The 14,933-nt window shown below is 36.6% G+C and overlaps 1 protein-coding gene across 1 annotated transcript; it reads left to right on the top strand.

Moving 5' to 3' along the window:
• The first annotated feature begins 9,124 nt into the window (after positions 1–9,124).
• mpzl2b (myelin protein zero-like 2b) lies at positions 9,125–13,383 on the top strand. The gene is made up of 4 exons (XM_081366924.1): positions 9,125–9,442; positions 10,598–10,767; positions 11,389–11,599; positions 12,157–13,383. Exons 1-4 carry the CDS (start codon positions 9,388–9,390, stop codon positions 12,318–12,320), a joined length of 600 nt encoding a protein of 199 aa, XP_081223050.1. The 5' UTR covers positions 9,125–9,387; the 3' UTR covers positions 12,321–13,383.
• The last annotated feature ends 1,550 nt before the right edge of the window (positions 13,384–14,933 follow it).

Genomic DNA, 14,933 nt, shown 5'->3' with positions numbered 1-14,933 from the left:
GCAAATAAACAACACCGTCACTGATGAGTGCGCAAAGGCAGGACCAAACCATTTCATGCAGATACAGGGGGGTGGTCGGTCAATATGGATGTTTACTTTTTGGTCAATGGGGATATTTAACTTTTATTGCCAAAATGCCGAGTAGGGGGATTTAGAAAATGCCTGAGAAATAGCCTACCACTATATAATTGTGACTTTACAAATGATGAGGAACAGGTTTTGTTCTATTAAGTGGTGGATTGCCCTAATGTGGGACATTTTTTGCTTTTCAGACTTTTGTAGAATATTACGATGTGAAGACAATACATTAAATCCACATCCAATACCTTTTTGGAATCCTCAGGGGGTTTTCTAATCAAATCAAAAGACAAAATGCAGATAACACATTCATAAAATAAATTATACAGATATCAGTGCTTTTAGTGCCAAATTGTCTGAGAAAATGTGCAGCTTCATAATGTGGGACAGTCATTTGCCTAAAGGCCCTTTCACACTGGACGCGATTTTGACGCACGAATAATTCGCGCGATGGGTTTATTTTTTGATCAGCTGTTTGTGTAATGAGCGCTTCCACACCGAACGCGAATGTGCTGTGGCGAAAAAACGACTTTTATTTTTTTCGCTTCGATGTCGATTTTTTTTTTTTACTTTTGCGGCGACAGAATTGGCTTCAGCCAATTCACATACTACAAGGACAACGATTTGAAAGACAATGTGTGGCGTAGCATTGCCAACCAACCGGTTATCACGACTGTGAGTGTGTTGTGTGATAGTCCTGTGCTGTGTAGGCTAGCAGGCCAAACTACATTTGGGATAGAAAGCTAACACTATTATCGTCAAAGATAGAGACAGAGACCGTGTTTACTTTGAACACGTAACGTTAACAAAATGCAGTGAGACTATTTAGGGCTGCTTTTAGTAGGCTATACTATACATTCTTTGTGTGATATTTCTAGTCGAATGATTTTTAACTTCGTGTGTTACATGTAATGTGTAGTTACATTACAAAACGCACTGTTGAAGACGCAAAAAAAAAAAAAAAAACTGCACATAAGCATACTCCCCTTCAGACTTTCTGTTCTGTAAGATTGGGTGCACCCAAAACCTTCTTTTCTGTCTTTTAAATAAAATGAAAAGCTCGTCTTCACTGGATGCTATGACTATGACTGGATGATGATGATGATGATGATGATGAAGTGTCCATGTTTTCTCAGCTGTCGGCGCGATTCGCGCGAAAGTTTTGGAATGTTGAAGCTCTCTGAACGTCACAGACGTCGCAAATTCGCGTCGCGGCTGATGTGAATGGTTTTGATGCGAACTATTCGCACACGAACTATTCGCTTTTTCGTTTCGCTTTTTCGTTACGCATCCGGTGTGAAAGGGCCTTAATGTGGGACACTGTAAAGTCTATGTTAAAAGGTCAAATTTTAACACATGTGTCAAACTCAAGGCCCGCGGGCCAAATCCGGCCCGCCACATTATTTTATATGGCCCGCGAGAGCATATGGGTGTCTTAAAATAAGGGATGCAACGAAATTTAGGCTGCCGAAAATTTTCGGCCGAAAATAACATTTTCGTTTTTTGGCTGAAAGATGCTAAAAAGCCGCCGCGCCCCTCCGTGTTCGGCGATGATTTGACTCTGGCTCAGCGTGTTTTATGACTTTGCGTGCGAGTCCGCTTCCGAAGATGCATAACTTCTAAGCGCGTTCCGCTGTGTGTGTGCGCTGTGCTCTCCGCTCCGTGTTCACAGCGCGTTCTGCTCAATGTTCCGCAAGCAACGTCCTCCGTGTGTGTGTGTGTTGCGAGCTCTGCTCACGCTCACCGGAAAGGCAAAGTCCGCTAAAAAAAACGTTAACGTGCCAACATGAAATTTATCTGGACTTGTTTCTTTTTGCAATAGCACTACTGTGCTGTAATGGTGTGTATATCCGTGCTGGGCAACACTGGTAAAATTACACGAATCACGATCCTCTCGTTCTCCCTGCTCTGCTCATGCTCTGATAAAATATATTTGTAGGACTATACTTTATTTTGACAATTGGTCAAAAAATAAATCTGTTAAATCTGATTCTGCTGCATAGAACTGATTGAAGAATAATATATTGATATTTTATTTTATTTTAATATGATAATATATTTATTTAAATATATTAAATATATTACATAATATTTAATATAATATGTACCAGTATTATTCACCATTTGTATCACTCCGCTTGTCTGTGTTTGTGCCACTTGCATCATTAAGCCAGTAGGTGGCGACAAGTGACTGTCTTTATGAGTGAACAATAGGCTTTATGCCCAGCTCCACTACTTCCTGAAATTCAGCCAGCTCCTTTGTTTCCTGTCTGCAATTATTGGACAAACTGATTAATCCAGGTGTGCCTGACCTCAGTAACAATAATCAGACACACCTGGATTAATCAGTTTGTCCAATAATGACAGACAGGAAACAAAGGAGCTGGCTGAATTTCAGGAAGTAGTGGAGCTGGGCATAAGGCCTATTGAACTTTAAACTGATTAGTGCCAAAAACATTGATTAACTCAGGAAAGAAACAAGTAGCTGAAACCAATCTATAATGGTAATATAAAGTGCAAATTTGCCTCTGGACACAAAAAGATTGCACTGGGTTTTGATTGAAATGTAACATCTATGCAAAATAATCCTTGAAAGATTTCTTATTTAAGGCCATTCTTGTTTGGAATATGTGATTGTGTATTGTCAACAATAAGCAGAAACATTCTGCATTTCCATTTTGTAGTGTGGATCATTCATTGCAATATTTATCCTCATTCTCATTTTTAAAGGTCCCGTTCTATGCCCCTTTTCACAAGATGTAAAATAAGTCTCTGATGTCCCCAGAGTGTGTATGTGAAGTTTGAGCTCAAAATACCCAAAAGATCATTTTTTACAGCATGTTTAAATTGACATTTTTTGGGGCTCAGAAAAACGAGCCGTTTCAGTATGTCCCCTTTAAATGCAAATGAGGTGCTGCTGGACGACACAGGGGGCGGAGCTTCATGAGCTCGCGCTCAGTCTGTCAGGACAAATTCATCTCACGGAATGATGATAATATCAGAAACTCTCAGTAACGGCGTTCATTTCGAGTCGGACAATAATGCCTACAGAGTCAGATTGCTGTATAGAGATGAAACAGGTATGGTTTAGTAGTTTAATTACGGTTATTATAACGTATTTGTCATCTGCTTGTAGGCTATGTATCCATTATTTATTAATAATAGCCTACAAGTCTGCTGTCTGAATGATGATCAAACATGTACTGATGAGTTTAATAAAGTTTATTGTACATCACACAAAAGATGAAGCGTCAGTTTTACTTCAGAAAATCACCGTAAGAGCTGAGTAAACACAGTAGGCTAAGTTATAAGAAGTGCGCAAGTAGCCAGTAGAGTTGAGGGAGCATTCCTGTGGGCGGAGGTTAGTCAAGAAACGGTTCTGGTGATGTCACTAATGCAGGATGTAGAGGGGTGTAGTCCAATCGAGCCGTTTTTTGTAGTCAACTTCTGTTAAATAAAATATCTCGCTTGGCATTGAACTTTGAGCTTTATAATTTTACAGATATTATTTATGCTCTAACAGCAACATTACACACTAACTAAAGTTTGAAACATGGAATCGCATGCAACGGGACCTTTAAGAATCTGTTATCTTGACAAATAATTTATGCTACTGCCCACTGACATGCTTTTAAAGCTATTGTTATCCAAATTTTTGGCCTTTAAACACCTTAAAATGCACATATGTACGTCCGAGAAATCCAAATTTTCTCAGGGGAGCATGTCCCCGAACCCCCCTAACTACCTTACATTTGAATGAGTGTGTCTGTGTGGTAATGTGTGCTGGTGTGGCTATAGTGCCAGGGCTGAATTTTTGAGCCAGTTTACCCCTGCAAATATACAATAATACATTATTCTCTGTATCAAATCATTATTACCCAGCCCCTCATGTTTCGGGCTCATCCCCTTATGTTTTTAAAACCTAGAAACACCCCTGCAAATGCATATACAATATTTGTAACTTAAAAAAGTAACAATCAAATAAACAGACAATATTAACATTTTAAAAGTCTTACAGTTACAACCGGCCCTTTGAGGGCAGCCATAATGCTGAAGTGGCCCTCAGTGAAAATGAGTTTGACACCCCTCAACCATGGTGCACCTTCATTCATGAATAATAGTAAAACGTCCTCAATAAGTAATTCTGTCTATTTCTTTAATTCTTTATTTTTTTGTTCAGTCATTTTACCATTTGAAATGTTGTTCCTGTCATAAAACCAAGGTTTAAGATGAACGTTGGACAGTTGAGCATCATCAAGCAAATAAAACAACATTATGGTTTTGCATGCATGAATTTATTATTAACTTATTATTATGAATGTATTTATTATGAACTCATGAAGTAGCCTATATTTAAAGGTAAATATATAAAATGTTGCATAGGCTTATTATAATATATCAAACAACAACAGATAAAAAACAGCAGATAACAAATGGCCTGCAGAAGTTAATAAGTAATGAACTCATGAAGTAGCCTATATTTAAGGGTAAATATATAAAATGTTGCATAGGCCTATTACAATATATCAAACAACAACAGATAAAAAAACAGCAGATAACAAATGGCCTGCAGAAGTTAATAAGTCGCTACATTTCTGGGAATAGGCAACCTTTACATGTCCCTTGCGCTTAAATATCTGTAGTAATAAAGTATTTTAATACTGCAAAAGATCACTAAGAACATGTAAATAACCATTACTGCTGCATAAACCATGCTCCACCACACATTCTTGACTGGCATGTAGCTTTACAACTGTCCCACATTAGGCTAATCATACTGTCCCACTTTAGGACACTACTTGTCCTAAAGTGGGACAATAGAAAAATGTATTAAAATCAAATATATAGCTTAAATATATACTATGCTATACTATTTTTTAATGAACAAACATTTTATAAACACGTTAAGATAAAAAGTAGCAAGATTATTTTGATAATAATTAATTTATACCCTTAACACTAATTTGGTCAAAATTGTATGTCACTGACCTTCTTGTAGCTTTCACAGCAAGTACTTCCTGTTTGATGATTGCCCCGCCCTAATTTATGACTGGACAGTTCAAATGTTATATGATTTTGTTCACATGACACTACAGCTTTGGCTTTCCCATAGTTTCAGTGACATTCATTAGTTTGGGGAAGAGCCGCACCCACTGGAGCTTAGGTGTCCCACATTAGGCAGTGTCCCACATTAGGGCAATCCACCCTGCATGTTGTAAGTTTTATTTTTTAACCCTCTATGGTACGGTGTTGCCTCCAGGCAACATAGTCTATTTTAGCTTTTTATAATAAAAACGTAATAAAATTTAATTAGTCAATGCTCTCTAAGGGGAGGGGAACTCAAATACTAACCGATGAAAATGCAAAAGAGTGGCCACATGACCCACAGGGGTCCATTTTGCACGTCACATGGCTCCATATTTTCTCCACTGAAAAGGGCATTTTTCACTAATTTCTGTCCAGATAATCAGTTACAAAAAATCATGGGCCAGGGAGGTCTTTCACATGTTTGATCTTGCTGTTGTTGAGGGCTGGCTCCAAACCGGAGAGACAGCAGAGTTAGGATGAGGTTCATATTAGGATAAGGTTATGGTGATTCTTAATGTTTTACCTTGAAACAACACAGATTGTAATGTTTTGATATGATAACTTGATGATATGATGGTTTGTAGTACTTGCGTTCCACGATGGTACAATGTTGCCTGAGGGCAACAGCTGGATAATAAATTTAACTTTTTATTAAATATGAAATGTGTAATTCATTAAAAACTTGATAAATATGTTTGTGCAAGTGTTTAGTTAAAGAAATTGATGTTTTCAATAAATATATAAATTTTTTCTTCATGAAAATGTCAAATGTTTAAATTTGTCCATTGTGGTACAATGTTGCCTTGAGGCAACAAACTTTTAATTAATAAATAAATTTAAAAAAATAATGATAATGTTTATTGATATTGTTATAGTGTCCATTTTTAAGCAGGAAAAACATAATCAATTTTTTCCTCACTGATATCATATTGCGTACCATAGAGGGTTAAAGGGGCATTTCACCCATTTGAACATTGCTTTTTATTTAAAGTGGGTCATATATGTAGTCGAAATGTAAAAGAAATTTTGAATTTGGTGCCTTTGTGACCGAGAAAAGACAAAAAATAACTTTAGGACGCATTTGTATGAAAGACAACAACTCCCACAATGCACCATATTGCACAGCTCCGCAAGCCACTCCCACTAATCCAGAAAGCGCATATCTGCCTATAAGAGAAATCACTCTTCCGTCTACAAGGCTAGCTACCACCAGAGCTTGAAATTAATTTCACATTCACACAAAATGTCTAGTTAGTTGGCGAACTCATATAGTACATTACTCCTCGATTGTATTTCTTTCGAAAAGGTGAATTATTGCATGGTACCTGGATGTTCAGTCAGAACATTATGCGGTGCGAAACTAGGAAACTTGTTCACAACACAAACGTCCGTGTCCTCGTCTGATTCAGAGATTTCGTCCAGGAGAAATTGTCATCGTTGAAATTCTTTGCCGCAGACGGACTCTATCTCTGTGTTCGTAGTTGCATAGTGAGATCACCGGCGCCACCGGTCCGCCCTAACTCGAGCCAGTCCGGGCTCCTCGTCCGCGGCAGGCAGGTCTTCTGCCTCGGCTGCTCTTCGCTATAATGCGGCTTGTAAAGGTAGCCACAAACACCTGATTCAAGCATCAGACTTCCGAAATCCTCTTCTTCTATATCATATTGAGCACTCTCCTCCGCTATTGTCATAACTTTACATCTGTCTCCACAGCGCCTGTTAGCTTAGCTTCAAACAAGATGGAGGATATTGCTTTCAGTTTCAGAGAGTAAAGTCCCACCCACTGATCTGTGATAGGTCTGTAGCGTGAGCGGGTCCCGCCCCCTGGGAAAGATGAGGAACTAGTGCTTGTAGTCTCAACAGAAATCCCCCCCTCTTACACTTCCTCCTACAATGACGCAAAATGACGATTTTTGCGTCATTGTAGGAGGAAGTGTAAGAGGTAAATAACAGATTTCTCCCATCTCAGGGGAAAATGAGAGAGTGTTGCATGACCATTCAATAGAATGACTGGGTTTCTAACAATGCAAAGCTTAATGCAAATGGGTGAAGTGTCCCTTTAAAGAAGGCTATACTTTCCCTTTGAACAAACTCAATTGCCATGTAATGTTCAAATAAACAAAAGGGCTTTGATAAGCCCAACTTATTTATTTTTTTATAAACACAGTATAGGCTATCTGATTAAATGTAGTCTTGTATGTAGAAATGTTACTTTATGTAGTAATTTTACTATTATAACTGATAATTTATGCTTTACATTTTATGTACATTTTACGAGCTTATGAGAATTTTGTCTTGTGTTTTGGCCATATAAATAGCCTAAACAACATCTGCACTAAACATAATTTGGCTTAGTTTGGTCCTCTGAATAAAATGTAGGTGTTTTTCCCCTCCTCAAGTGCAAGCTCCATATTCTCAATTTATTAGGGCCATAAAAGCCTGATATCAAACATGATACAAAACATAAATGTACAAGCAAATTTGGCCAGAGTCAGTTGTGTCCCAAATTACGCACTCTACATATGTACTCTATAATGTCTTGTGTATTAATTTGTCTAGGTTATTTTGTCATTCAATGTCGGAGTCTGCCACCTGTGTATTTGAAGCACATTTTATCATTTTGAATTGGGAAGGACCTTGTGAGTTTTTCTCTGCCAGCAAAAATGATCTCAATAGGCTAAAATCCAAAGCATCAAGCTTTGTGTGTTACCAAGCAACACAAAAGTAAATGCTGGTCTGGAGCCCCGTACATGAGTGGAGCAATAGCCATCTCCAGCATAAACAAGCCCTGGAGGAAAAAAATATGCTAAGTATACTTGCAGCCAGTCTAACAGTATACTAATATTAAGTGTGTTGATTAGTAAATGATTAGTTAACTTGAAGTGTGCTATTTTGAAACAACTAATGTTGTACTAAGTATATATTATAGTTGTAATTAAGTTGTAGTACAGCATAACTTTAAGATACAAGCAATATATCATAAAGCGTATTATATTTGAGTAAAAAGTAAATGCTCAGTAATGTATTTTAGTTTATTCCAAATACTAAATTGCACACTGTCTTCAATAACAAATGTTACGATTATCATTTTCAGCACACAGTTAAAAATATACCTAAAATATATTTTGAAGTAAAGTGCAAATAAATACACTTTTTAAAAATAAACAGAATTTTCACTTCAAGTATATTTTTCAAAAATATATATTTTTATAAAATATTTTAAAGTGTGTTAAAAGCTGTATTGTGAGGTAAAAGCATGATGCTAATATACATTTAATATATTTAAAGATTTTTTTGTTAGTATATTTGCAATGTACTATTTAAAAATTTTATATATTTCAAATACAATAAAGTATACTTTTTTCACTAAGAAACTGAACATTTTCCAATGCTGTTAAATACGAATTTGCATCGTGCAAAAACATTTGACCACAAACAAATTGACCTTTTGGCATAATTCAAAGAAGTCAAACATGTAAGCAGCAGGTTAGTATGCAGCACTGGAGGAGAGTGGAGTAGGCAGGCCTATGGTTTATTTCCACATTTTAAATGTAGTATTTGTCAACTGTGATTAAGGCTTTAGGCTACTCTGCCATGGAAATGAGCTATCTGAATAAATTTAGTATTTGTTAAGATTGTATGGATGCAATACTAAATTACAAGATGAAAAGGCTTGTATGTCCCAATATAATTGAAGTTGCGCACCGTTTTGAACTTGAACGTGCCCCTGATTTTAGTATGCGTTGGTATGCTGATTTTATAGGTGACTGCACAGACGAATTATCTTATATTCTCGTTTAAGAAATTGCATATGACCGGCGACAACTGTAACTCTTGTCTGTGTTAAGTAACCTTTCGATTAGATGTTGTTGCCACAAGTAGCCTATACTGCCTATGAGAAACATGCAGTGACATGCACTGGATAGTATTACACAATAGAGGGCAGGTTACTAGACTACTTGTGGGAAACAGATGTCAAGGTAGTCTGTGCGCTCACCGTGTGCCTACAGGTTTTTGTTGACGCCTAAGAAAACTCCTCCTCTCTTCACTCACGGAAAATAAGCGCAAACTGCCGAGCGGTTTAGCATGGCCGCTGTGCTCAGCTGTTCCGAAGTTCAACTTATACTTAGATAGGCTACTGAGTGTAAATACAGTAAGCTGCTTGATAAATAGTAGAATACTATCATTTGTAGGAGCTCTCATAGCTCCTCTAGTGCTTTTCTTATGAGTCGAATCTGGATTTACCTGTGTTCTGCGCTATGTGCGTTCGACTTGTCAGGTGAGTTTAGTAGCCTACTTCCTGGATCCACCTCTGGTTTCGGAATAAATATAATGTGTTTGATTAGCATCATTTTAATTAATATTTAATTTAGCAAGTCATTATTTGTGGTGTTAGATTCTCTGCCTGCTTCTTTTGTCAATTTAAAACTCCTGTGGTCACTTAGGCAGTCTCAGAGTAAACCAGGAAACCAAGCAGGTATAGTTTAACAACGACTTATTTCTTTTGTGTTTCTGCGGCACTTATCAGACGATTATCAGATTTGCACTGTGCTGTCGTTGATTAAATAAGATTATGTGAGATTAGATTGATCCTTAGGGAGTTAATGCAGGCATTACAGCAGCTTGAAGTGGACAGCAGGTGCAAAGAAAGATTAACGATAGGTAGAAACAACTGGAAGAATTTTTTTTTTCTAAAATATAATATTATAGAATGCACAACATATACTATTCTACTTACTGAAATGTATTTACAAATAGCCTACCATATGGGTACAACTGCAGTGAGTAGAGAGTGACCTAGTGAAACGGATTTAATGGTTGGAATGACTGCAGTGCAGTCTCATCTTAAGCAGAGTTAAACACCCTGATCACAGCAGGACCCGTGAAAGCTTTACCTTAATGCTTAATAAATAGTTCAGGGTGGTTGGAGCAGAATATCTCCCATGGGACTGAATGATACTGTAGAGTTGGATTCATTATTGCCAACATGTAATGCTGTCTAAAAAAATGATTTAGATGGTGCATATATTGTTAGCTGGAAGGTATGAAGAAAAAGTTCAAACCCTCATTAGATTGAATCAATATTGAACTTAGTAATTTTTATAAATATGCCATTTCTGTGCATATTTGTGTGAATAAAATAGTTAATCTGATTGTTCTGATCTGATTTGGGATTGATCTGATAAAAGAGATATGATATGAATGTGTGTCTGCTATGTGCACTCATTGAATCTATCTATCTGTCTGTCTGTCTGTCTGTCATGAAGTTTGAGAAAACATTATAGCTCTCTCTTTCTATGTTTGGTTGAAGGTGACAGAAAACACATTTTTGTTGGCAAGTTTAGGGTTAGAGAATGTAAATGTTGTTGGAATGAGCTGTATGTGTGTTAGTGTCAGTTATATACTTAGTTTCATATTAATCCATGGTTACCAGGTGTATATCAGGTGAAGGGAATGGAAGTGTTTACATCTTCAGAGTTGGAGGCAGTCAATGGGACAAATGTACGGCTCAAATGTACATTTAAATCTACCCATCCGCTTTCCGAAGAAAGAATCACTGTATCCTGGAGCTTCATACCACTCGGAAAGACAACAGCAGAATCGGTGAGACTGAGTTTTGTTGAATCATATGTGATGCATCAGGCTTTTATGGCTCATAAAGTATGATATAGAAGTGCTCACACCTGAGGTGGAAAAAAATACCTAAATTTTAATGAATATTTATTCGGCCAAAAGTTAAGATGAAAGTCTGATCGATTCTAATGTAAATCAATGAGATGTTTATAGTATAACAGACTACTTGCATGTATTGCATATAAATATCAGTCGTCACTATATCTCACAATAATATGTCTTAGTGAGATGATATTTGAATGCTTAGTTTATGACAAATCTCTGTAGTTTTGTGAGGGACAGTTTTTATGTGCAATATGTTTTTCAGCAATGTTTTGATCATGTTGATAATTTAGAGGCCTTTTTTATTTTGCATATCAAATATGATACAGTAGGCTTCATAGGGTTAATATATCTGAAAATCTTTTGTCATTACTAGGTGAAATGAGGCTGTGTACAGGACATGCACTCTTAAATCCTTGCTCTCTTCAAAAATCTTTTATCCCCTTTTCCTTCTGCCCCTTGTTTCTCTCTTCACTTTCACTTCTAACCCCATTTCAGTGGACCATACTCCTTCCTTCTTATTTAACTTTCAACATTTCTGTCTCTTAGTTTTTTCACTACCAGGAAAAAGTATATCCCCCAGCAAACGGCTTGTTTAAGGATCATGCTGTATGGTCTGGTGATATAATGAAGGGTGACGGATCCATCACGCTGCAGGATGTGCAGTTCAACTTTAATGGCACCTACACCTGCCAAGTCCGAAATCCGCCCGACGTCCAGGGCTTAGTAGGCGAGATCAGCCTCAGAGTCGTTCAAAAAGGTGAGAGTAGATGCTTTAACACATGAAACATGAGCTTGAAAAATCAGTCATTTACTCAGCCTTCCAAACACATATAGCAGACAGAAGAGGTGAAGGTTGTATAAGCAGGATGTTGTGTTCCTTCTTTGATCCCAGCAGCTAAAGGACAGAGCTAATCAACTGGGCTAGAATAACAAGCAGACTTCTCCCCGAATGTTATGAAACAGACAATAGGAGTATAATAGTAACAATAGTGAGCGGTACTCAGTTTGCTGGCCATCCTCTGATAAAGTTTCCCACGCCTGTTAGTTGAACATATTTTCTCATCCTCCTCATTTTTTGTTTCAGTCAACTTTCAAAGTATATTATTGGCATGATTATTTTACTTAAATTTTGCCTAAGCATCAGTATGTACAATAAAATCAGTGACAGGAATAATAATTAATTAATTAATTAATTAATAATTAGGAATAAAAATATGTCAGTACTGGTAATAATAATGACAACAATATGATAAAATAAAGTTGAATAAAAAACAGTAATGAACATACATAATACTCTCTCTTTTCTTCTTATAGTTTCATTCTCTGAAATTGGAATTCTGGCTATAGCTGTGGGTGGATCCATTGGCATCATTCTCCTCATCCTCATCATCTATATCATTGTGCGGGTATTCCGGAGACAGGACAATGACATGGGTGTTGAGATGGAGGACCACAGATCAAAGGATCAAGTGTTGTGAGAGAGAACGAGTGATAAATGAAATAACATATTATGCCACAGTATTCTCTAATTGTATGAAATCACACATCTAGTAAGTAGAAGATTACTTTTTACTTATGATCATTTTACAGAGACAAGTTTTTAATAATGATTACTACATTACTTTTTTGAATATATGAAAACAGAAGGGAAAAGGTAGTTTTTTTATACATAAAGTGAGATCATCTAACCTTTCTCTTCTTAAAAAGACAGAAAATACCAGTTCAAATATGTATATAAAATCTGACTTCATGGACTGTCTATAGGTATGATTGAGAATTTTTGTCACTCTTCATTCTCTGTGTTGTTTGTTGCACTGTTTTACGGCAGTTTGTGTGGCCAAACAAAAAGTTTGTGTGTGTCTCTGTGTATGAACACATTATATGTGAATCACAAACCTGTGCGGCAAAAACCCCTGTTCATTCAAAAGAGCAATACAATTTTTAAACCAGTAAAAATTTTGGAAATAGGTATGGAATGGATGGATCAAAGAGAAAATGCATGAAAAAAATGATTGAACAAATGTTGTACTTGGACATTGATTGTTCTTTTTACTGCCCATCTCATTTCATAAACCTCAAATCTTCAGGGTTTTGGGAATCTCTGTCCATCAATGCTGCTGATTAAGTCTGCTATTTATAACATCCCTTGATCAAATGAGTAAATCCATCTTTTAATCCTAGTTTAAAATGAAATGCGTTATTCTCTGATCATACATAGTTTTTCTATTTTCTTGTTGGTTTTGTTACATTTTACAAAAATGTTTATAGATTCTTTTTTTTTTTTTTGACAAAAAATCTTTTTTTGAAAACATTTGGTGGATGTTATAGTCTCTTTGAAATGTTGACATGGTAAAGCTAGTTTTAAAAGCTGTAAAAGCAACAAATGTTTTTTTTTTTTAATTATTATTATTTATTTTACACCTACTGGCAATCAGTCTGGTTGTGTGCCAGTTTATGCTGGACTTATTTTGCCAGGCTAAAATGTTAACTTTTTCCTCTCCTGTTTTGGTTGCGCTTTCAATAAATTTCCAGAGTTTATAATGAGTATTATACTATTTATTCAAAGTAGACTGATTTAGTCATGGATGAAAAAGAAACAAAGTAAGAACACAAACCAGGATTGAACCCTTTTAAAATTTGACATTGCTTTAGTGTGGAAACAGTACTTTAAAACCTTTTTTAAAATTTTGTGATATTATATTAAAACTTTTAACACTTAGATATATGGCTTTTATTTTCTAACATTTTTAAAGTCCATCTTATTTAATCAAATATATATTTTGTATAAAATAAAAATGTTTAGTTACATTTACAGTAAACTTAAACTTCTAAAACTTTAATTGTTTTAAGCTGCTTTCACTTCTGCAACAACCTGCTGACTTTGTCTTTTTTTTTAAACAAAAGCCTCAGGTCTATATTCCAAAGCTTTCATGAATTACAGACATTTAAGTTTAGATATATGGTCAAAAAGGGGGGTGAGACTTAATAAGTTAAACAACTTAACATTCTAGCTTTTTTCAGTTAGCCTTGGAAATTATAATGGGTGGAAAAGCACCCTCTGGTGGATGTAAAAGTCTATAATAAATTATTGATAACTTGAGTTGGTTTCATTCAATACAGTGAGTGAACAGACAGAGATCCTTCTCCCTCAAATGGAGAAACTTTGCACAGGCTCCTTTACTTTAAATATGGCTGTAATCAACATGTGCATGAGTGTTTGTTATCGTAACAAAGCTTATTTATCATACTGAAAGCATTTAGATTAAAAGCATGTGTTTGAGAGAGAGAGACATGACACAGTATATTACTTGTGTTAAATTACATTGATCTGAGGTCAGTCATGAGCCTGCTATTATAAACGCATGCTATGTTCTTCTGATGCTGCGTATGTCGGTGTGTGTGTGTGTGTGTGTCTGTGTGTGTGTCGTACTGAGATGGATGAGTACGACACTGAGCCGACTAGACTTAAAAATCACTAGACTTAAAAGGAGTAATTTAATTTATAGATTTTCAATTGTTTCAACCAAATAGAGAACCTGACTTCCTGTGTGTGTGTGTGTGTGTGTGTGTGTGTGTGTGTGTGTGTGTGTGTGTGTGTGTGTGTGTGTGTGTGTGTGTGTGTGTGTGTGTGTGCGCGTGTACGTGTGTGTTTGCTCACTCACTGCGGTATACCAGAGTGCTGAAAGAGGCTCGTCCCCTGCCAGACTCTTTGCTGCACCAGCAGAGGACACCTCTCTCTCTCTCTCTCTCTCTCTCTCTCTCTCTCTCTCTCTCTCTCTCTCTCTCTCTCTCTCTCTCTCTCTCTCTCTCTCTCTCTCTCTCTCTCTCTCTCTCTGTGTGTCTGATGAGAAAGAAATGCAGCATTGGTTGGAACTGGTCCAGAAAGGCAGAAAAAACCCTTGCCACGTTCAGTGCAGCGCTGCAGAGCAGCCTGAAAACGGATTGCAGAACTCAAAACTGCATCCTTCATTCCACAAATGCGCACACACACACACACTGCACTGTCCCAGTGTCTTCAACTCTGAAGTTATCAGCATGGATAATTTTTTTACCCCTCACTTGTCAATAATGTTTAAGGTTAGTTCACATGA

Source organism: Scardinius erythrophthalmus (assembly GCF_964197995.2).
Source record: "Scardinius erythrophthalmus genome assembly, chromosome: 5".
Lineage (NCBI taxonomy): Eukaryota > Metazoa > Chordata > Actinopteri > Cypriniformes > Leuciscidae > Scardinius > Scardinius erythrophthalmus.
This window is presented reverse-complemented; position numbering and strand designations above follow the sequence as displayed.

Excerpts from the sequence above, each read along its gene's own strand:
- mpzl2b (XM_081366924.1), top strand. The coding sequence starts at position 9,388 with ATGAGTCGAATCTGGATTTACCTGTGTTCTGCGCTATGTGCGTTCGAC. Across the intron at positions 10,768-11,388 it reads GAAAGACAACAGCAGAATCG|TTTTTTCACTACCAGGAAAA; the intron begins GTGAGACTGAGT and ends TCTGTCTCTTAG. Across the intron at positions 11,600-12,156 it reads CCTCAGAGTCGTTCAAAAAG|TTTCATTCTCTGAAATTGGA; the intron begins GTGAGAGTAGAT and ends TTCTTCTTATAG.